At 44.1% G+C, this 24,483-nt stretch overlaps 1 protein-coding gene across 4 annotated transcripts in view; it reads right to left on the reverse strand.

Annotated features, from left to right (window-relative positions):
- Positions 1 to 23,801, reverse strand: part of MDM1 (Mdm1 nuclear protein) — a 51,227-nt gene extending 27,426 nt beyond the window's left edge. For 3 of the 4 annotated variants that reach the window (XM_030215428.1, XM_030215429.1, XM_030215427.1), the window contains exons 1-7: positions 23,705 to 23,801; positions 21,897 to 22,014; positions 19,282 to 19,637; positions 17,403 to 17,537; positions 12,547 to 12,720; positions 9,903 to 10,045; positions 6,168 to 6,264 (exon numbers count right to left, since the gene is read on the reverse strand). In XM_030215428.1, the coding sequence (XP_030071288.1) occupies positions 6,168 to 6,264; positions 9,903 to 10,045; positions 12,547 to 12,720; positions 17,403 to 17,537; positions 19,282 to 19,637; positions 21,897 to 22,014; positions 23,705 to 23,722 (1,041 nt within the window). In that variant the 5' untranslated portion in view covers positions 23,723 to 23,801. The remainder of the gene's footprint in view (positions 1 to 6,167; positions 6,265 to 9,902; positions 10,046 to 12,546; positions 12,721 to 17,402; positions 17,538 to 19,281; positions 19,638 to 21,896; positions 22,015 to 23,704) is intronic. The other variant, XM_030215430.1, reaches the window with a different exon arrangement.
- Positions 23,802 to 24,483: the final 682 nt, after the last annotated feature.

The following is a 24,483-nucleotide window of genomic DNA, read 5'->3' on the forward strand; positions in this document are numbered from 1 at the left end:
GGGAGACTGGGCTTCTAAATGGCAGATGATGTTTAATGTGAGCAAGTGCAAAGTGATGCACGTGGGAAAAAGGAACCCAAATTATAGCTATGTCATGCAAGGTTCCAAGTTAGGAGTCACCGACCAAGAAAGGGATCTAGGTGTCATTGCTGATGATATGTTGAAACCTTCTGCTCATTGTGCTGCTGCGGCTAAGAAAGCAAATAGAATGTTAGGTATTAGGAAAGGAATGGAAAACAAAAATGAGGATGTTATAATGCCTTTGTATCGCTCCTTGGTGCAACCGCACCTCGAATATTGTGTTCAATTCTGGTCACCGCATCTCAAAAAAGATATAGTGAAATTAGAAAAGGTGCAGAAAAGGGCAACGAAAATGATAAAGGGGATGGGACGACTTCCCTATGAGGAAAGGCTAAAGTTGCTGGGGCTCTTCAGCTTGGAGAAAAGGTGGCTGAGGGGAGATATGATAGAGGTCTATAAAATAATGCGTGGAGTTGAACGGGTAGATGTGAAGCGTCTGTTCATGCTTTCCAAAAATACTAGAACTAGGGGGCATGCAATGAAGCTACAATGTAGTAAATTTAAAACGAATCGGAGAAAACTTTTCTTCACTCAACGTGTAAACTCTGGAATTCGTTGCCAGAGAATGTGGTAAAGGCGGTTAAGCTTAGCGGAGTTTAAAAAAGGTTTGGACTGCTTCCTAAAGGAAAAGTCCATAGATCGTTATTAAATGAACCTGGGGAAAATCCACTATTTCTGGGATAAGCAGTATAAAATGTTTTGTACTTTTTTGGGATCTTGCCGGGTATCTGTGACCTGGATTGGCCACTGTTGGGCTCGATGGACCTTTGGTCTTTCCCAGTATGGCAATACTTACGTACTTTTTAAGCATATCATAGGGTGAGTGCATGAGTTTCTATATATGAACTATGAACTTATCAAGTGGAATCCACCACTTCATTTTATAGAAAACACTGCCACCTGATGGATTTTAAGGACTCAACAGTAAATAAGTTGCATTCATTCACTTATTTCATAAAAGTCTGGGTTCTCTTTTACGGTCATACGAGTGCATGAAAGGTTAACAGGAAATGCTGCAAGACTTTCGTTCTAGTTCTGAGCAAGCCTGCCATTTCCTCAGCTACTCTCTGCCTGTCTTTGCTAGAATCTGACGGTGGATAAAAGCCACCAAGGTCCATCTGATCAGCCCACTATCCTTTCTTGGGCCAGTAGTCGGTTTTACATTTGTTTCTTCTATGCTTAAACCTTTTTATTGTTATTAATCTGAAGTTCAGTTCCTGGTGAAAACTGGCAAATCACACGGTGTAAGAAATATAGCCCAACCCTTTGGAATTGTATCTATAGAGATTTTAGAGTGGTGAATTAGTCTACTGGTTATACCAGTCAGTTAAGAACCAAGAAAGCCAATAAAAAATTCAAATACTGATACTAATCCTACATCAAGGCAGCTGTAATAAAGGGCAAAAAAGTCCTAGCAACTTAGTCTGAATCACAACACTGTAAATATATTTTTTTTAAAAACTTGTCTTATTTTACTTCACTTTACTGTTAAGACCGTTCATATCAAACCTTATAGTGGTTTCCATAGAACAATATTTTCACATTCTATGGTTCAGTACACAACACACCTAGAAAGAGTTATTCAAAAAGGAGACAGAATGTCCACCTGTCCAGGGGCAAAATAACCCGCCAAAAATGTAACAGAATGAGAGAAAAAAAAACACCCAGTAAGATCACACAGAGTTTGAAAATGGGCCATATCTGAATAAAACTTCCACAGAAATGAGCGCCATAAAATATGGCCCAATCCATTTCTATGGGAAAAGGAGTTCCAGCTCCTGCAGGATAGAACTTAGAGTGAAACGCAGAAGTTAGAAAACAGGGCAATGTCATTTAAAAAGTGAATTCCCTGCTCTTCTAACCCCCACCCCCTCTCAAACAGTCCTTCCCCCCACGAAACTACCCCTCCCCCCCCCAAACATCCCTTGCAACTGCCCTATCAAACTGACTTCAAGAACTACCGCCATGCAACTGCCCTATCACCCCCCCAAAATTACCCCCACCCCCATGACTACCCCTGCAATCCACAGGCAGAGCCCAATAAGTGTGTGCAATGTTTTACCCATGGCTTTGTGTTCACATGTTTAGGGGACATGCAAGATGTGTTCAGGACTCAGGAAGTTAGGATTACCAACTGTCTGCTTTTTTCCTGAAGAGAGAAGAATATTACATTTTTTTTTTTTTTGTTACATTTGTACCCCGCGCTTTCCCACTCATGGCAGGCTCAATGTGGCAGGCAATGGAGGGTTAAGTGACTTGCCCAGAGTCACAAGGAGCTGCCTGTGCCGGGAATCGAACTCAGTTCCTCAGGACCAAAGTCCACCACCCTAACCACTAGGCCACTCCTCCACTAAATGTACATAAGTACATAAGCACTGCCACGCTGGGAAAAGACCAAAGGTCCATTAAGCCCAGCATTCTGTCTCCAACAGCAGCCAATCCGGGCCCCAAGAACCTGGCAAAAACCCAAAATTTAATAATGATCAATGGACTTTTCCTTCAGGAATCTGTCCAGACCCCCTTTAAACTCAGCAAGGCCAGCTGCCGTCACTACCTTCTCCGGCAATGAGTTCCAGAGTGTTCAGGACTCAGGAAGTTAGGATTACCAACTGTCTGCTTTTTTCCCGAAGAGAGAAGAATATTACATTAATGTCCACAGGAGAAGCAGCTGCACCTTCAGCAGCACAGAAATTTTGACCCACTAACACAACAGTTGTGGAACTGCTCCTTTCAAACTGCTGCTTTTTCCTTCTCCTGGTCATAGACATTCACAGAACCAAGACAAGTACACACACCTACAGACGGAATGGAAATAATTCCACGAGGTATACTCCACATGTTCTCCCCACCATACATCTTCCTTGTTCTTCACTGCTGCCGTAACTCTATCCTAACATGCTGATTCTTGGTGATTCAGATATGTATTTCATTTGATGTGAAACCTAGCGACAGAACCATACAGGTTTCTTAACGGTGATACCTAGCAACTGAACAATTCCAGGAATAACATGTATAGAATGTTTGTACGTTTGGGAAGCTCGCCAGGTGCCGTTGGCCTGGATTGGCCGCTGTCGTGGACAGGATGCTGGGCTCGATGGACCCCTGGTCTTTTCCCAGTGTGGCATTACTTATGTACTTAACTGTGAAATTTGTTCCTGGTTGCTAAATATACTACCCTCCTAGTAATGGAGAAGCACAATAACACCTGCTGCCTTCTGAGTGTGGCTCACTGTAGTTTAACTGTAAAATCTATAACTTTGTAATCTACCGGGGTTGGACATGTTATCATGCTTTGCTTCATTTTGGATAAGGAGAACAACTGTGGATAGGTTTTTTGTTTTTTAGTTACATTTGTACCCCGCGCTTTCCCACTCATGGCAGGCTCAATGCGGCTTACATGGGGCAATGGAGGGTTAAGTGACTTGCCCAGAGTCACAAGGAGCTGCCTGTGCCTGAAGTGGAAATCGAACTCAGTTCCCCAGGACCAAAGTCCACCACCCTAACCACTAGGCCACTCCTCCACTGTTGCTACTATTTGAGATTCTACATGGAATGTTGCTATTCCACTAGCAACATTCCATGTAGAAGTCGGCCCTTGCAGATCACCAATGTGGCCGCGCAGGCTTCTGCTTCTGTGAGTCTGACGTCCTGCACGTACGTGCAGGACGTCAGACTCACAGAAACAGAAGCCTGCGCAGTCTTCTACATGGAATGTTGCTAGTGGAATAGCAACATTCCATGTAGAATCTCCAACAGTAGCAACATTCCATGTAGAATCTCCAACAGTAGCAACATTCCATGTAGAATCTCCAATAGTATGTATTTTATTTTTGTTACATTTGTACCCTGCACTTTCCCACTCATGGCAGGCTCAATGCGGCTTACATGGGGCAATGGAGGGTTAAGTGACTTGCCCAGAGTCACAAGGAGCTGCCTGTGCCTGAAGTGGGAATCGAACTCAGTTCCCCAGGACCAAAGTCCACCACCCTAACCACTAGGCCACTCCTCCGAGACCTCAAGGATACTCAATCTGAACCTGTAACGACGCAGTAGACCTAATGGTGTCAAACTGGAATGACGCTATCTAAAATGCTGATGCCAACTGCTTTACACCTGCAGGTGTATCAAATAAAAATTAAGTGCCAGGTTGCCTAGTGCCTACATTTACACATGTATACCCACATCGTTTTATAAGAGCCATGCTTTACATGAGTTAATGCTTTATACAATTATCCCCCATTGTACAAAATGTTAGACTTCATGCCACGTTGTATCCGATATATGAACAAAGAATGTATGTGACCGTCTCTGGGAAAAGATAATTATAGCTTCAGACCCAAAATGTTGGGAATGGTCAATTTTTCATGCTACATTACATTGAATTTCTAGACTGCCTAACCTATAAGTTCTAGGCGGTTTACAATGAAGTAAAAGAGCAATGAACCGAGACAAACCTCAGGAATCACAATTGTACCAACTAATTAGATAAGAATAGTCTTCAAATATTTCCGAAAATTATCATAGCTATTCAGATCTTCTAATTTTAAAACAAAAGAGTTCCAAATATTCCACCCTTCACATACAAAAAGATCCATTATTTACAGCCAAGACACAAGATACCACCATATCTGCTCAGACCCAGAGGATAGAGACAGACACCTTGAAACCCTGACTGCATCCTTCAAACAGAAAGGCTACAACCCCAAAATAATATCCAAGAATATTGCCTCCTCCCTCATAACACCCAGGGAAAACCTGCTACAGTACAAAGAAAAAAAAAGCCACAGACAGAATTCCCCTTGTAGTGACACAAAACCCAGAGCTGGAGAAACTGAGGAAAATCATAAGAGACCTACAGCCACTACTCCAGGAAGATGAATTACTGAAAGAGATATTCCCATCCCCACCAGTGCTGGCCTTCCGACAGCCACCAAACTTAAAACACACGCTGATCAGAAGTAAACTCCCAACACAGACGGAAAAAGAAAAGGGCACGTTTCCCTGTAACACATCCAGCTACAAACTATGCCAAAACATTTCACAAGACCCCACAGTCATTCACAAAGGAAAAATATTCAACATAAAGGGCTATTTTACATGCTCATCTTCCAATGTGGTATATATCATTCAGTGTAAAAATTGTAACGAAGGATGCTATATTGGAGAAACAGGCCAGATGCTTAAGACAAGATTCAATCTGCACAGACATCACATGAAAATAGCCGGTGCCAGTCAAGCCCCCACCCCTGTGGGCCAACACTTTACAAGACCAGAACACTGCACCAGTGATTTCACAGTAAGAATACTGAAAGGTAATTTTAAAACAATACAGGAACTTAAGACCTTTGAAATAAGAATGATTGAATATTTTGACACCCAACAAACAGGACTTAATAAGGATCTGGGTTTTCTAACCCATTATAAACCATAAAGCTGTATTTCTCTGTTTATTTCTCTGTTTATTACCCTCCTCTCACCTATCCACACCCATCCTGTTAGAATATCAATGATATGCTTTGATGTCCCCATGCATACCTCCTACCCACCCCCATCCTCCCACCCTGTCAGACTGTCATAGTAATGCTTGAATGTTTTCACTTATATACACTGTCAGCTAGCACATTTGCTTATTTCCGATCTGACGAAGAAGGGCAACCTTCGAAAGCTAATCAAGAAATGTATTAAGTTATGTCCAATAAAAAAGGTATCATCTTATTTTCTTTTCCATGTTTTATTTTGTTTGATTTCTATTGATAACCTTTAAGAGTGAACTAACACGGCTACCACACCTCTCTACTCAAATATTAGGATAAAGTTACATGTTTGAACTTCTATAACTTTTTTATTTTTTTTTTCACACAAAAGGATGGGGTTTGGGCCGTTGTATTACAAATTGTTTGCTCTAACAGAAATTATTAAAATCGTATTTTTTGTTTCAGGAGATTTTAGTCACCTTTTTCCAGATATGGTCACATATTTCAACAAATGTAACCTGTGTGTGCAGTACGCTATTTAGTTCCTGATTAACCTCAGATTCATATACATTTTAAAAAATGTACAGAATCTGAACAATATTGAATACGCACCTCTGCTTTCATGTGTTTGGAATGGACCCAAGCACCATCTCTATACTTATAAAGAACAGGGGACATAAAGTTTGCTGTGTATTCTGTTTTCACCTTCCTACAAAATAAGCAGCAAAAAAAAAAAATTTCAAATCCAGTTCTAGCATCATTTTTAGTTTTGTTTTAAACCTACCATTTAGCCAACATCTGTGTTAAAGAGAATACAGAAAGCATTACAGTACAAAAAGGGCTAGTCCCTCAGATCTGAAACAGTCCATAAATCTTCTAATGAATGTAATACTATTGGCAAACAGTACCTGGAAGGAGGCAGAAACTGGCCTCTTAAGTAATGATTCTCACAAATGGATTAAAAGATAAATCTTAAAGGATGATGTATAGAAGAAAGGGTACACTATGGCAAAATTTGATCTTACCTGTTAAATTTTCTTTCCTCGAGTCCTTCCAGGCCAGTCCAAATTAATGGGTTCTGCCCCACCTACCAGCAGATGGAGACAGAGAACACACATTTGTACACCCTGCCCTGTACAGTGCACTGAGCAGTCACACACTCCTCAGTTTGTATGTTTTTTTTAATCTGAAGCAAAGAAAAAAAAAAAAAAAAGACCTCCCTCATAACCCTCCCACCAGGGAGAAGGGGGCCAACGCAGAGAACCTCCCAAACACTGAACTAAGCAACCAGAACAAGCAGAATGCACAAGGCAGCTAACATGAACAAGACCATAAGCCAGGTGGGACTCTGGACTGGTCTGATAGGACTCAAGGAAAGGAAGTAAGGTTAAAAACTTCAGTCTTACCTGCTAATCGCCCACTAAATCAGTCCAGATGAATAGGATGTATCAAAGCACCGCTTAGACTCAGTGAGAGAGAAAAGACATGTTCCAAGGACACCAGCCCCAAATGCCTCACTCAATCTATAATGCCTCAAAAATGAATGAATTTCTATCCATGAGGTCATCAGAATGTGCTTTTAACCCCTGGAGTACAGAGATAATGTATACTGATTTTATTGTCTCCTTAAGCCACCTTGCTATCATCAACCTTAGAAGCAGTTTCCCCTTACTGCTGACCACTGAAGAGGGCAGTATCTGTCAAACTAAAGAAACTGATTCATAGCTTCCGAACAACAGCAGAGCATCCTGCATACATCCAGGACATGAGAAGTTCTGTAATCCTCCTCACACACACTTCTCTCCAAAAAAGAAGGCAGGGAAATTTCCTGATTTACAATGACATGGTGAAACCACCTTAGGCAAGAAAGATAGGTAATCCCCACCTCAGTAAAATACAAAAATATATCTCTGCACAAAGGCTTGCAGCTCCAAAACCCTTTAACAAACACTCACCGTCCAGCTGAATATGGACCCATCATTGCAAAAGCAGAAGAAAAAGGGATATTTGAATGTGGCAAACTAATCTTAACTGAACAAAGTCTGTCTTTACCTATGTAGCTATCCTGGTCACTACCCTTATTTGAGACAGTTGTGGAATAAGGAAAAAAAGGTTGGTGCTAACTCCAGCTCAATGCTACAGAACAGGCTCTGTCCTTTTCTAGGGGGGGGGGGGGGGGGGGGGCTTTAAAAATTGTTCTCTCTCTCCATGGGAAGAGATTTCTGGGGGTAGGTCTAGGCCAAGGCAGCAAAAGCAATGTGGCAATTTCATTTGGGAATTCTTGTGCCTGCTTGTTGCCGATTTACCCCATGAGTAGGGCCCAGCCCTACCAACGAGCAACTGTCTCTCACACAAGGCCCTTTTTGTCGGCCCCTACCCCTCTGCATCTCCCTCAGGCCACCCCCACATCTCCTACACCTACGACACATGCAGGTAAAAATGATTTCCATAGCACTGGCCAACCAGGAAAGTTGGTAGGTCTGCTAGTTCCCAGGATAGGCTGAAAATCAGCCCTTATGTTTCACATACCCTTTTCAAAGAAAAAAAAGTAGCAAAATCACAAATGCAGAGTACAGGTTTTGTTTTTTTTCTTGTAGACCAGAAGTAGTTTTAACATAGAGCATACTCTAAAATCGTAACTGGAAAAAAAAAGAATTCTTTTCTGTACTGTACTAGCTTCTCCCCATCGTCAAATCTGCTGCACAATGGCTTTTCTCTATTTATAAATATAAAAATGACCAACTCGGTTAAAATCAACCTCCAGACCATAAATGAACAAATGAATAAATGGAAAAGCCAGCTCAAACTCAGAAAAAGATTGTGTATTTAATGGCAAGGACCAAGGATAGATTAGAGATCAGATCGGGACAGAAGGGACTAGAAGATGGAAGATAAATCAAAGAGAACCATCACGCAAGACAATTGACTGTCTCTGAGAAAACGTGACTAAAGTAGGGGATCCAAAATGTTGAGAATGGCCGATTTTTCATGTCATGGGTCCATAAGCAGCCTGAAAAGGTTACATGTTGGAGAGCTCCTGTAACTTTATTTTTTCACATAAAAAGGATGGTGTTTGGATTGTTGCGTAACAAACTGTTTGCGCTAACAGAATTTGTTAAAATCTCAATTTCCGCTTCTAACGACTTTAGTCACCTTTTCCCAGAGATGGGCACAACTGGGGGAGGAAGAGGCAGGAGACACAGAGTAAAGGAAGGATGAGCAAATAAAAGGAAGAGGAGAGATCAGATGGAAAAGGAATACATGGAAAGGAAACAGAGGTCTAAAAAGTGCATGTGACAGAAAGAGAGGCCTTAAAAACAAGAAAGGACAAAAGTAAACCCGTAACAGAAACATGCCAGGAAAGTGACAGACCATAAAACAATTTAGAACTGAACAAGTTACTTTCCAGTAGCCAGACCAGCCTTGCCTTTTCATTAGACGCTGGTGCCCTCAGATTAAACAGTAACATAGTACAGGATGACATATAAAAGACCAGTTATGTATCTCAGTTGCCAGCCATAGCTTCAGCACACGTAAGTAATCGATTGTTATCTTTGGCTCGCTACCATTCTGAGTAAATCTCTCTATATAAAAGACAACACCAACATTCTATGAAGCCTCCAGCCGGAAGTGTGAAGGGGGCGAGATGAGTAAATCTCTCTATATAAAAGACAACACCAACGTTCTATGAAGCCTCCAGCCGGAAGTGTGAAGGGGGCGAGATATCCGGTTTGCCCAAGAGTGTGTGCCCCGCCCTCGCGTCACAACGTGATGACGACGAGGGCGGAGCAAACATACTCCACGAAACGCCATCTCCCCCTGCCCCTCGCTGGCCATTTTTCACATGCACATGCACACCGCATCGCGGAGCGCCAACAACAGCAGCGGACAGGTCCCTGGAGGGGGGGTTGGAGTACAGCTGGATCCCTGCCCATGGGTGGCTGCAGGGGGGGCCAGGGGATGGAGCGACAGCAGCGGACAGGTGCCTGCCTACAGGGGGGGTTGGGGGACAGCTGGATCCCTGGCCATGGGTGGCTGCAGGGGGGGGGCCGAGGGATGGAGCGCCAGCGACAGCAGCGGACAGGTGCCTGCCTGGAGGGGGGTTGGGGGACAGCTGGGTCCCTGGCCATGGGTGCCTGCAGGGGGGACCGGGGAACAGGACGGTCACTGGACACAAAAACCTTGCTAGCGCCCGTTTCATCTCTCAAAGAAACGGGCCTTTTTTGCTAGTAAGCATATAAGTTCCACATTTAATCCATCTCTCAGGTTGGAATATATCTACGGGCAATTCTCTTGCAGTACAATCTACTACTACTGTAGCATCACACCACTGAAGCGTGTACGTACCCATAGCCCTGATGTGGAAAGAGACGCCTCTGAAGATATCTTTGCCTCATTGCCTTTCTTTGATTAGCTTGTTTCTGTTCCGTTTCCGATTGGTCTTGCCTTGGTGAACCTTCCCCAGACTTTAAGGCTATGCTCTCTTTCTTCTAATTCACAGATAAATTAAACAAAATTAAGAGTAGCAGTTTTTGCTTAGCGTTCACATTAAGAAAAATGAAAAAGGTTGAAACTTCATGAATTCTTTTCATAGTATCATTCTACTGTCAAGATCAGAGTAAGAAAATCCGTGTACCTGCATAACTCACAGCAAACTTTCAAAAGGTAAATCACACGGGTCCGTTCACTTTGAAATTTGTCACCACCACCTACAAAGGGAGGTGGACTTGTGGAATCGCCTCCCGGTGGAGGTGGTGGAGATGAGGACTGTGTCTGAATTTAAGAATGCGTGGGACAAGCACATCGGACCTCTTAGAGAAAGGAGGAGATTGTGGTTGCTGTGGACGGGCAGACTGGATGAGCCATTTGGCTCTTATCCGCCATCATGTTTCTATGTCTCTACACAGGTACTTTGCTTCTGCTGTATCTGCAGGTGTTTCATGCAGGAAGAAATGGACATCTACGTTGGGAAATTCAATATATGGTCACCAACTCAAGCCCACTTCCCAAAAAACAGTTTTGTGGCAGCTAAATATACCTGCATAGTGAAAGTAATCAGTTACGTTTAGCTGCTCAGTGGGGGATAAAGTTCACAACATCCGATTAATCAGTTAACTAGCTTGCTAGCTATGAAATTATTGCCATTAAATGCAATACAATGCAAAGAATGTATCACCTTCAAAATCTGCACCTTGGTCCACAAGATTATCTATGGTGAAACCCCAGGATACATGGTCGACCTGATCAGCATTCCAGACAGAAACAGAACTAGAGCATCACGCACCTACTTAAATCTCCACTACCCGAGCTGCAAAGATCTCAAATACAAACTAACCTATGCATCAAACTTCTCTTACATAAGCACACAATTATGGAATATACTCCCAAAGACTGTAAAATCAATTTACGACCATTTAGACTTCAGGAAATCATTAAAGACCTACCTGTTCAGGAAAGCATTCTCCACCAATCTAACCTAGATGCCTCCAATCTGCAACACAGCAAACCATAAGCTGCACTGGACGCTACATATTACCTCCTATCCTTGATCCCTAGGCACCTGAACATATTATTTTTACCCAACCCCAACATCAAATTGTATCTGTTTCCATACCGGTGTAGGCAACCGCCTTGACCGGCAAGATGTAAGCCACATTGAGCCTGCAAATAGGTGGGAAAATGTGGGATACAAATGCGACAAATACATTTTCAGAATTATCAAACTGGGGAAAAGTTAGTTATTCTTAAATATAGACGTATGTAAAGATTATTGATTAAAAAGTACTAGAGATACTGAAAACTGATTCAAAAATTAACATAGGCCGACTCTCACAGCACAGGCCATCCAGGATCAGATCATCCGTCAGCCAGCCATAGGCCGACTCTCACAGCACAGGCCATCCAGGATCAGATCATCCGTCAGCCAGCCATAGGCCGACTCTCACAGCACAGGCCATCCAGGATCAGATCATCCGTCAGCCAGCCATAGGCCGACTCTCACAGCACAGGCCATCCAGGATCAGATCATCCGTCAGTCAGCCATAGGCCGACTCTCACAGCACAGGCCATCCAGGATCAGATCATCCGTCAGCCAGCCATAGGCCGACTCTCACAGCACAGGCCATCCAGGATCAGATCATCCGTCAGCCAGCCATAGGCCGACTCTCACAGCACAGGCCATCCAGGATCAGATCATCCGTCAGTCAGCCATAGGCCGACTCTCACAGCACAGGCCATCCAGGATCAGATCATCCGTCAGTCAGCCATAGGCCGACTCTCACAGCACAGGCCATCCAGGATCAGATCATCCGTCAGTCAGCCATAGGCCGACTCTCACAGCACAGGCCATCCAGGATCAGATCATCCGTCAGTCAGCCATAGGCCGACTCTCACAGCACAGGCCATCCAGGATCAGATCATCCGTCAGTCAGCCATAGGCCGACTCTCACAGCACAGGCCATCCAGGATCAGATCATCCGTCAGTCAGCCAGACATGACACACAAGTGCAGGTGATGGGTTGGAAAGGCACCTGCTGCTACTGTACTGAAAAGGCTCTTAAAGTCACTGCTGACGTTGAAATGCTCAGCTTAATAAGTGGATGTGGCAGTCAAAAAAGTAACACATTATTAGGAAAACAATGGAAAATAAACAGAGATTATAATACCTCCTTGTCCATGTGCAGTAAGGACCATACACTATATGCAACTCTGGTCATCCTCTCTCAAAGCAAACATAGCTGAACTAGATAGAAATGGCTAAAAGAAGGACAACCAAAAGGGATCAAACAGCACCCCTACAAAGAAAGGCAAAGCATGGGATCTTCAGCTTGGAGAAGACAGAGAGAGAGGCTATGACAGAGCTTTATAAAATCATGAATAGGGTGATTATCTATATATACACAAACATATATATATACACACACACTTGCACAAAAGCTAAGACAGGTGGAACTCTAAACAAGCTATTTTACAAAGCAAAACAGAAAATTACCTTCTCTTCAGGGGAAATATTTTCAGGTTCATACTGGGAGATCTCATCATAGTTTCTTCTCAGTTTTGGTCCCTTCACTGGAGGTGAACCTTTAAACTGACTCCTATATTCCGTTTCACTATTAACTACATCAGCTTTAAATGGGGTAACGGGTCTAGGCTTGCTGTAAATAACCTTAAAATAAATGTACAAAAAATAAGCTATTATTATTACTATTAACCTTTCAGAGTTAAGCCATTAAATAAAAAATGAAAACATTAAACCAGGAGGCTCCACACAGAACTGATTGAGCCCACTTTCTAGGACACAGAAAAAGGCCAGTTTCAGTAAGAGAGGAGTGGAGGAGTGGCCTAGTGGTTAGGGTGGTGGACTTTGGTCCTGAGGAACTGAGTTCGATTCCCGGCACAGGCAGCTCCTTGTGACTCTGGGCAAGTCACTTAACTCTCCATTGCCCCATGTAAGCCGCATTGAGCCTGCCATGAGTGGGAAAGTGTGGGGTACAAATGTAACAAAAAAAAAAAAAAAAGTGACCTCCACAGCTGCGCAAAGTACAACTACCTTAAGCACTCAATGACAGTCCTAATGGGACACCACCGACCAGAGTGCTCTAGGATGATTGGGGGGGGGGGGCGGAGGGAGCTGCAGCGAACGAGAGAATTTAGCGTAGCGATTCGAACTCGCAGCCGACAGGCGCGTGCCGCGGCACCCCCCCCCCCCAGCGGCGTGCACCTGGGGGGGGTGTCATTTCGCCGGGGGGGGGGGGGGGGGCGCATCGACGATCCGCCCCAGGTGTCGTCGAGGCTAGGAACGCCACTGCATATCCTTTTCTTTAAAATCATCCAAGCACACCAACCTCTGCCCCAAGACCTAAAGAAAAACTACACTGTGAGGCTTGAAAGGGAGGACTGACCATCAGACTAACTCAGGTGCCAAATAGAGGTCTTGCATAATTTACTTCCCATCCCATGCGGAAGAGTACTGCGAGAGCTTCTATGACTATGTCCCAGAAGCTAAGCCTCTGCCCTCTATGACAGCTGTGTGCTTGTCTTCACCCCAATCTCTTGTGGAGGAAGATGACTAAAGAAAACTAAAAACACAGATCCATCAAATGAAAACATCTCCCCAAAACAGGATCATTAATACACGCTGGGGCCCTAGGCAGAAATTTTAAAAGGGGGCTTTAAAGCTCACCAGCAAGCTGTATTTCCTTCAAATTTAGGCAGGCTTGTGGCTCAGGGCAACTGTCCTGTTTGAATTCCCATGTAACGCCAACCCTGCCCCAAAAACTTAACTCGTAGAAGCTTCAAACTGTAGCATAAATTTGGCATGTGGTTCTCTTTCACAACACTGAAAATTGTATCACCTGGCACTAAGGGGCTCATTTTCAAAGCACTTGAAAATACGCCTCCAAGTATCTTTGCTATGTTGCCTTAGTATCACTACATTCTAGTGGTGTCCATTCCCCAGACGGGAGGAAGAATCAGCCCCAAAGGACTGCTGCCCAGAGCATCCCCCATATTCTGTCTTGGCTCTAATGGGAACCTGGTCCTACAGCCTCTTCCTGACAACAGCCCACTCGTAGTTACTGCATCATCCACTGGAGCAACAAGGCTGAGGAACTGAAGGCAGCATCAGTCCCTATAAGGGAGCGCAAAGTCACCTCTGAGCTCTTTCTCTGGCTCCATCTGCTGGCAGAAGTACATAAACCACTCATCTGGACTGGTCTAGCATAGACAATAAGGACATCCGATTAATGCACATTAGTAAATCTAATGTTAAATATATACTAAGACAGTGAAGGGTGAAATGATTTGCCCAAGATCATGGAAGAAGGGCATTTGAACCTCTACGTCCCAGAAAGTTACTTTAACTATTAATCCTTCAAAAGGCAATTTTCTAAACTACCCAAATGAATACAAATCAGCATGTACTTTATCCCATGGACTCTGCACCAACTACAATACATAGGTAACTGGTTTGGAAAATCTGAACTTTTCACTCCAATAAGGCCTAAATCTAATCCTGATTTACTGTGCCCCTTGCCTGCAAATCAGAGGTACATCTACCTGCACTACAACTTTGAATTTTCTGTGCACAGGCATCTGAAATGCTCTATTGTGGCGACTCAAAGCCAAAAGCAAACTGAAAGCTTAAGAATTCAGGCAAACTACTGGATAAACATACTCCATTATTACCAACTTCTTAACTCAGACCACTGTCCCACTTTAGATGGGATTTTAATGCGTTTAAAAAGACTCAGTCTTCGCTAATCCACTGGAGGGTTTGGGTTTTTTTTTATTATTATTGGCAGGGAAAAAGATGTTTGAAAGATTCTAGGATTGAATAACAATCTCTTGTTCTTCTGGTCAGATCCTATTTAATTTTTAGAAAATCACCCATTACTTAAACCAAAAATCATATGAGAGGCAAATCAATTTTTACTTATCACAGTTTATATATTGACTAAATAAAGTGAAGTTGTTTAATCTTCACATGATTTGCATTTAAGAAACATTCAAATATGTTTTGTATACATATAAGAAAATATTTAAAGCCATTTCAACAGGTGAAACATTGTTTAGGTGAATTATGTAAAAACTTGTAACCCGTTTCTCTACGAAAATCAGTTAATCTGGTAATGAAGGACAGTCATGTTTCTTGTAAAAAAAACTGGAATTTCTGGAGAACCAATTAAGGAAAAATAACTTGAATGATAAATTTTCCTAAAATACCCTATAGATAAGAGTTATATTATTAGTGACTTTCATCTTTGATTTAGATAGGAACAATATTTTGAAATTGTATTTCTGATACATGGTTGATAGTTTTTTGGGTTCAAAGATGCATATATTTCCTGACATATCAAGGGAATCGCAGACTGGGAGGTGTGAAGTCTTGGCTTTTAAGCCAGGAATCATTGCCCTAGGTGGGACCTTCCTAGAGCGATTCCCTTGTAAGAGTTTTATTTCCTTATTACTTATTTGTTGAACCCAAGAAATTACAAGAATTTGTGGAGTTAAAAGAACAGATGAAGAACCCTCTGCATCAACTTCCTTTAGTTACCACCATACCGGCTGCAATTACTGATTAACCTTCCTCCCTCAAAATATGAATTGTAAGATTAACCATTTTGTGTTTTTCTTATTTTCTTTGAGATTGTTTTCCTGATCTTGGATCCCCCAATTGTGGACAATTATTATAATATTGATGAGAGAAAATGTTTTCTTTTTCCTTTATATTAAATTCTGTATTTCCTTACATTTATGTGATAAATGTGAATGTAATTAAGTAAAATGATAAATAAAAAATTTTTTTAAACAAAACAAAAAGTGTAACCCACTTAAAGGAGTGGAAGAGCAGCAGGCTGAGAACCAGGAAAGCCAGGTTCAAATTCCATCATTGCTCCTTGTGATCCTGAGCAAGTCACTGAACCTTTCGTTTCCTCAAGTATAAAAGCAGATTGTAAGCCCTCTGGGGGCAGGAAAAGAACGTACCTGAACTTAACTCACCTTGAACTATTACTGAAAGGTTGGAGCTAAATTCCCTTCCCTTTGGAAACTGACCCATCTCAATCCAGGTAATTTTGTCCACATTCCCATAGGCAGGATGCACCACACACATAGAAACCTATTTACTGAGCTGCATTTAGCTGATAACACTGCAGTTAATGTATGCTAACAGCTAACATGGTGCTTTAGTTAAAAGCACAGTAATTTCCACATAAACAACCAATACGGAGCAGGGTAGAGAACGGGCAAGGACTGTGCCTTCCAGCTGTCATGTAAGAAGTTACACAAGAGAAAAAGCACAAAAAAAAAAAAAAAAAGAAGTTATTTACCCCACATGAACTGAACGGCAAAATGCTGGGAACATTCTCAGCGGGTAACAGTGGCTTCACACTTACTGCATGTATTAATTTTGCAGTTACTATAGGTTAACAGCCAAATCTTATCACACTTTAAACATAGTTTCTGAAGGGAAGTTACCCATAGAGAAAGCAAGGTAGCTTCTTTGTTTAATGTCCACAGAAAAATTAACAGTGTGATTTTGCTCTGAATTATTGGTACAAACCCAAGAGTAAAATGTACCTGCAGGGTTTGTACCAACATGGGTAGAATGATTATTGCCTATTTAATTTTTATGGCGATTTGCACATTTGCTGGAAAATAGGACCCCATGAGGCTCATTTTCAAAGCTCGGACTTACAAAGTTCCATAGGTTACTATACAAGTTTGTAAATAAGTGTTTTGAAAATACACCTCCATGTGGGGGTCAGACTCAAGAAAAATGTCAGGAAGTATTTTTTCACGGAGAGAGTAGTGGATGCTTGGAATGCCCTCCCGCGGGAGGTGGTGGAAATGAAAACGGTAACGGAATTCAAACATGCGTGGGATAAGCATAAAGGAATCCTGTGCCGAAGGAATGGATCCTCAGGAGCTTAGTCAAGATCGGGAGGTGGGGATAGTGCAGGACAGACTTGTACGGTCTGTGCCAGAGCCGGTGGTGGGAGGCGGGGCTGGTGGTGGGGAGGTGAGGATAGTGCTGGGCAGACTTATACGGTCTGTGCCTGTGCCAGAGCCGGTGGTTGGGAGGTGGGGCTGGTGGTTGGGAGGCGGGGATAGTGCTGGGCAGACTTATACGGTCTGTGCCCTGAAGAGCACAGGTACAAATCAAAGTAGGGTATACACAAAAAGCAGCAAATATGAGTTATCTTGTTGGGCAGACTGGATGGACCATGCAGGTCTTTTTCTGCCATCATTTACTATGTTACTAAGTCTAACTGCTTTGGAAATACTCCTCCCTCTGTGGTTCCTGGTGGTGTCTACAAGCAACACTTCCAGATGCTCTGAAATTACCTGTTCAGCTGCCAGCACTGGAGAGTTTTGTAAGGGGTTTTTCCATATAAATTGTCTTTTGTATTCAGAGTTTCTAGCCAAGCTGTTTAAAGGTGCAACTTGCAAACCTGCCTTCTTCTTCAGAACTCTGTGAAGCTGGCAACACAAAAGCAGAATATTTCTAATCAGTTTTATGCTTTCTATTTATCTAAAAATAGTAACTACGGGATCAAAAAGGAAAAAAAAAAAACAATGTGTCTGCAGGCTGGCAGGTTTGATCCAGTACTTAGCACGGCTTAGTAAATGAGGTCAGCTTTTCAAAGGCAGGCCATGGACAGAATGCTTACTTCCCAACATGTTTTTATAGCAAGCAGGGGTTCTGCACCCAGTTTTCAGGACACAACCAGTCAGCTTTCAGCATCTCTACAATGAACATACAAGAAACAGATCTGCATACATTCAAGTCTCTCATGTATATTCATTGTGGATACCCTGTAAACCTGATCATCCAGGTGCATCCCAAAGACTTCAATGAGAATCACTGGTATGTGGGAGACGAGAGAGAGTTTGTGTTTGTGCCATGTTCCCTCTTCTAACCTTCTGTCTCTCTGCAAACTTCCTTCTTTCCTATTTACCCTGCCCCTCAGCGCCTCCAGGAATATAGAGGGGTTCAGGTACAGAACATAATGAACACATCACAGGAGTGCCTACTGACCTACCTCCTTTTATTGCAAGCCACAATCAGAAAGGACTACTTCAACTAACATGCATTATTTCCCTGGCAAAGCAATACTGCAGATTCAAGGTTTTGTTTTTGTTTTGTTTTTTTTGTTTTTTTTTTGGGGGGGGGGGGGTGAAGACATGGATGGAAAAGAGCATCCACGCAAGACAGGCTCCACTTACTCTAAAGAATGTTTTAAGGGAGACAAAGCAAGCAGCTTAGCTTTGCACATTCATGCTGGGGAGGAGGAATCAAAACTCACTCCCTAGATATTCAGAGGTTGTCAATATCAGAAGTCCTGTGCAATACATTTTCTGGGAGGATGTGTGTTGAAAAGAGGCAAAAGAACGTTGCTAAAGCAAGTGAGCATTTGTACCTGTCTTTCCACACGACTGTCTGAAGGAAGCTGCAGCACTAAGCAGTGGTGTAGCCACAGGTGGGCCTGGGTGGTCCGGGGCCCATTCACTTAGGACTCAGGCCCACCCAACAGCAGCAAATATTTAATGCTAGCTAGTGGGGATCCCAAGCTCTGCCAGCTGAAGACCTCCCCCTGATGGTGCTTTCTAAGCTGCTGATACTGGCCCATTGCATTGGGGGGGGGGAGGGGGAGAACACTTGGTGCCCACCCACTTCTTGACTAGGCCCACCCAAAATCTGCTGTCTGGCTACGCCCCTGGTAAGACTCAGAAGAACTAGTACAGAGATCTACATGTATTTAATTGGCTGTCTGAAAATCACCCTCCCTCAATACAGCTACAAATATATATTGTGTTCCAAAATGCAAATTTTTTTCTCCACCTTACAAGGAGTAATGAGGAAAACAAATGCATGTAGCAGCTGATTATAAAATCAATTACATTTTGCCCCTTCCCCCCCTCCCTTTCTTTTCTGTTCATACATGGATAACAGTGGAAGGGGGGAGGGTGGGGGGAGCATAAGAGGGTGATTAATAAAACTTTGATGGCGTTTCATATTTAGTATGCTTATAATGAGCATTGTGGCTCTTAAGTGCACTGTTTGTATTGTTAAATGTGCTACATGCGACAACATGCATTTTACATGTGCCATCAATAAAAAATTGTTGAATCATAAAATCAATTACATTTTAAGAAACAAGATTCATGAAATATTTGAGATAATACTAAAAAAAAAAAAAAATAGCATTTAAAAGATCCTTACTCCATTTTCTTTTTCCAAGTCTGTTTTGGAAGCAGCATCTGCTTCTTTCTGCTCCACTACCGAACAAGGCGGCAATTTTTCCCCATCGGTCACTGGAGTTTCCTGAACATATTTTACTCTTGAGTCTTCAGAACGGGCACGAGTTTTTTGGAGTAGTCTGGGTGCATCTGGTGTCGGAATGTTTTCTTGGTTCTCCCGAACTCTGTGCTGTGCCACTGGCAATTTTATGGATTCTGGTGGTATACTTGAGTTCTTTTCTGCGTTATTCTCTCCTTTCCATTCAAAGGACTTTGAAATCTGTGTTTTGTAATAAGGAACTCTTCTCTTTGAAATGAAGTTTGGTTCTTTTGTAATTCCTGTTTTAAAAATACATATATATGCTCAATGAGATGTGCAGTGCTGGTTATAAGAAAGTTGTTCTATCATATGCAAATACACAGACAAAGAGGCATATTTTCAAAGCACTTTGGGAGGCTAAGTTCCATATGTTTCTATGGAACTTTGGGAGGCTAAGTGCTTTGAAAATAAGCCTCAAAGTGGCCTGCAGTTGAGTGCACAAGTGAAATTGGTGCTCGGCCATTTTTTTTTACCGCAGCTGGGAAAAAAGTTTTTTTTAATGGGGGCAGTAAACGGCTGTGAAGTAAAATCAAAAGTAGCATGGAGCTATTTACTGCCAGCCACTAACCTAAAAGTGCTCACACGCTACTCGTGCGGTAATCAAGCAGCGTGTGCTCATGTGGCCACACTGCCGATTACTACTGGGAATTTCCCCCCCCCCCCCCCCCCCCCCCACGGTAGAAAATAAAAAATTATATTTTCTACCAGAGGAAACAATGAGGCATATTTTCAAAGCACTTAGCCTTCTATGGAACTTTGGAAGGTTAAGTGCTTTGAAAATATGCCTCAATGTGTGCCAACTTCGGAATTACCACCAGGTGCCCATGCTACCCTGGCGGTAGAGCCGATTTGGCACATGCATTACCTCTACCACTAGTAAAAGGGCCCCCCCAAGTCTCTCCCCATCAAAAATCAACAGATTATAAAGTCTGTACTGGAATGAACTACATCCCTCCGTTCCACCACAGACCTAATCAGTTATATCTTTGAAAAACAGCATTTTCACTATAAAGGAACATTTTATTATTACCACAATCTGTTGGGCAGGCTGTTCACCAATTCTCCTGTATGGCTGACCTAGTACAGGCCAAACTACTACCTCATGGATTTTAATTATAGATTTCATGTGGCTTTTCCAAATCCGAGCTTGCACAGCTAAGTCAACAACAGATGTCATAGTACAGCTTCGTCTCACCAATAACGTGAACCATGCAGGACATGTACTGAATTCAGGCAATCCTAGATCACACTCCCGTATCAACAAGCAGGTACAATCACTTTGACAACCTTTTGAATGATAGATCTGAACAAAAATCACTTATTAGAAAAAGGCTTCAAAATGCCACAGGCAAAACAATTATATTGACTGTGTTACCAATAACTAGAATATGAAATGCAATTAACCTTTTTCTTTCCATAATATCTTCAGGAATGAGGAATTAAGAATGACTGCATGGAGGGGGGGAGGTTTGACATACTTAAAGGATAATTAATTTCCAACAGATACACCATTATGACGTGTCACACTGCCTCAGTTATCTACTCATAATGGAAACCATTGCTTCACCTTTCATCAAAGAGAGTACAATGTTAAATATATAATAGCACTAATTTTCTTTATGCCAAATTTTCAATGTTTGCAAACATGTTTTACATCTTAAGTAAATAGGGCTGTTACCTGGCAACCAATTTGCTCAACAGACATTGCAACTAGTTTGGGTGCCAAGCACCTCAATATTAAGTAAGCTCTTTGACTGTGTCCAGGGAGAGGCAATTTGTATTGTATGGCATCCCTGTTGACTTTACCTCATTGCATGCAAGGACCTGTGGTCTTGCTTTTCTCAGGGAATGGAAACAGGTGAGGAGAACTTCCAATCCCTGCATATGCAATGATGGATTTATTTACCACCTTTTTGAAGGAATTCACTCAAGGCGGTGTACAATAAAAATAAATCAAACATGAGCAATAGACAATTAGAGCAGTAAAAAAATATTTGAATAATACAAAGTATGGCATAGTATACTACTTACATAAGTACATAAGTAATGCCACACTGGGAAAAGACCAAGGGTCCATCGAGCCCAGCATCCTGTCCACGACAGCGGCCAATCCAGGCCAAGGGCACCTGGCAAGCTTCCCAAACGTACAAACATTCTATACATGTTATTCCTGGAAATGTGGATACAATACGTAATAGAACATTTTAACTGACAGATTAGCTCGGACAGGCAAATCAGGAGCCAACTCATAACCCTATAGATAAATCTGTCCGTATTCAGTGAAAGTTAATTTTCAGATCTCCAAAACGTAGACAATGTGCAGGCAAAGTGTAAAGCAAATTATTCAGTTAGGTCACCTTCCCTACTTTTTCAATTATGTGCAAGAGCTAAGGTACACAACTACCCTTCTCTTTGCAGATGACGTGAAGTATTCATTTCTCATCTGAAAGACCTACTGAAGTCAGTGCTTGGGCAAGATCTTAAGTATCAGAGCTCACCCAACTGATCCGATCGAAGTCCAGCAGATGGGCACTTTTGCAAGGGAGAGGCTGGTCTGCGGTGCTCTGACCTCTTTGAGGTCTTCCACTTGTAGTTTCTGCCATATTCACTTAATCGCTGCAAGAGACAGAAAAGCAAACACTTGCAGGTAAAGGCCAGGAAAGACTGCCAACATTGTGTCCTGCAAAGTAGGAGCAACACATTGTTCGTCTCTGTGAGACCAGTGGCTTTGGAGGTGAGGAACAGAATGGCCCCTAAGTACTCAATTCCTTTTGAGTTGGGGGGGGGCAGGGGGGGTGAGACATGGTAGACTGGGCACGACTACATGCTGCTATTCGCTGCTGAAGCATTGTGGAAAGAGTCTTGCTAACATCAAAACAGGACAATGTGTGGATGTAAAGCTGGACAGGAGAAAGCGGCGACTGCAGTGGCAGGCAGACCCCGAGGGACCACCAGGCAGGGGCATAGCTATGGGGGCCACGGGGGCCCCCGCAAATTTCATCCGGGCCCCTGGTTTGGCTGGGGGATCCCCAACTCCCACCAGCCGAAGCCTTCTTCAGCGCGGTCTCTGGCGCAGCCGTGTTCGCTGCCTGCCCCCTGCTCTTCTTTCTTCTTGCTCAGTCAGCGTGCACAAGAGGAGCAAGAAGAAAGACGAGCAGGGGGCAGGCAGCGAACGCGGCTGCGCCGGAGACCGCTGAGCATCAGCGTACACAGGAGGAGCAAGAAGAAGAGCGGGGAGGGCAGGCAGCGAACGCGGCTGCGCCAGAGACCGCTGAGCATCAGCGTACACAGGAGGAGCAAGAAGAAAGAAGAGCGGGGGGGGCAGACAGCGAACGCGGCTGCGCCGGAGACCGCTGAGCATCAGCGTACACAGGAGGAGCAAGAAGAAAGAAGAGCGGGGGGGGCAGACAGCGAACGCGGCTGCGCCGGAGACCGCTGAGCATCAGCGTACACAGGAGGAGCAAGAAGAAAGAAGAGCGGGGGGGGCAGACAGCGAACGCGGCTGCGCCGGAGACCGCTGAGCATCAGCGTACACAGGAGGAGCAAGAAGAAAGAAGAGCGGGGGGGGCAGACAGCGAACGCGGCTGCGCCGGAGACCGCTGAGCATCAGCGTACACAGGAGGAGCAAGAAGAAAGAAGAGCGGGGGGGGGCAGACAGCGAACGCGGCTGCGCCGGAGACCGCTGAGCATCAGCGTACACAGGAGGAGCAAGAAGAAAGAAGAGCGGGGGGGGGCAGACAGCGAACGCGGCTGCGCCGGAGACCGCTGAGCATCAGCGTACACAGGAGGAGCAAGTAGAAAGAAGAGCGGGGGGGGCAGACAGCGAACGCGGCTGCGCCGGAGACCGCTGAGCATCAGCGTACACAGGAGGAGCAAGAAGAAAGAAGAGCGGGGGGGGCAGACAGCGAACGCGGCTGCGCCGGAGACCGCTGAGCATCAGCGGACACAGGAGGAGCAAGAAGAAAGAAGAGCGGGGGGGGCAGACAGCGAACGCGGCTGCGCCGGAGACCGCTGAGCATCAGCGTACACAGGAGGAGCAAGAAGAAAGACGAGCAGGGGGCAGGCTGCGCTAGAGACTGCGCTGAGGAAGGCTTCAGTGGGGGGTGGGGGGACCCCCCTCCCCCAGCAAAGGTATTTGTTTGTGAGGGAGCGAGGCAGTGGGGGGGCACTCAAAATGTGCCCCCCAACCTCTGGGTCTCTGGCCCCCTCCCACTGTGAGGTCTGGCTACGCCCCTCGCGCGCAGGCTGGGGGCGTTCGTCCTACACCCCCAGGAGCAGCCACTCGCCCGGGAACGGCCTCACCAACCTTGCAGCGCGTCGGCATCACGGCAGCGACTGAGCTTCAATGGATAACGGTAAAAGCGCAGAAACACAAAGGCGACCCGACTGCCGTAAACAACAGCCGTTTCCTTAGCAAAAACCCACGCCAGACGCCACCCCGCCTTCCCCCGCTCTCTGCGCCTGCGTGGACACTCCTTCGTCCCTCCCCGCTCTCAGCCATTCGACTGGCGCAAACCGCCTCAGGGGCCAACCCGCCCACTCTCTCAACCAATCGCGGCACCCTCCTCTTCCGTCCCGCCTTCACCCCCCTGCTTCCGCGCCTGCTAAGGAGGTGTAATGACAGGAGCATATCTGGCCCAGTGCCTGGGCTGAAGACGGTGGGCGGAGCTAGCCGCCATGTTGGTCAGAACAAAACAATAGCATTCTCTCCGTTAGGAGGGGATGGGGCGGGGTTTAAAATGTATTTATCAGTGTTCCAGTACTTGCAGTGCTGCTCTATATGCCTTTATGTTTGCTTATGATGACAATAAAGGTATTGCTATATAAAAACAATAGCAAGCACTTATGTGATTTTTTTTATTTGACAGCTTCCCATATGTAGACATATATAATGAAATCACTAAAGTTTGTACCTCTGACCAGTTCTCTAACCACTAGGCTACTCTTCCACAACCATCTCAAGAACAGGTTCTTTTTGCCTTTGATGTCAATGCCCCCAGAAATGACTTGCATGGCAGTGACTCGTCAGTAATCAGGCATTGTTCATGGGGCACTTTTACTAAGCCACGTAAGCATCCACGCACG

This window comes from Microcaecilia unicolor, chromosome 9, assembly GCF_901765095.1.
Source record: "Microcaecilia unicolor chromosome 9, aMicUni1.1, whole genome shotgun sequence".
Taxonomy (NCBI): Eukaryota; Metazoa; Chordata; class Amphibia; order Gymnophiona; family Siphonopidae; genus Microcaecilia; species Microcaecilia unicolor.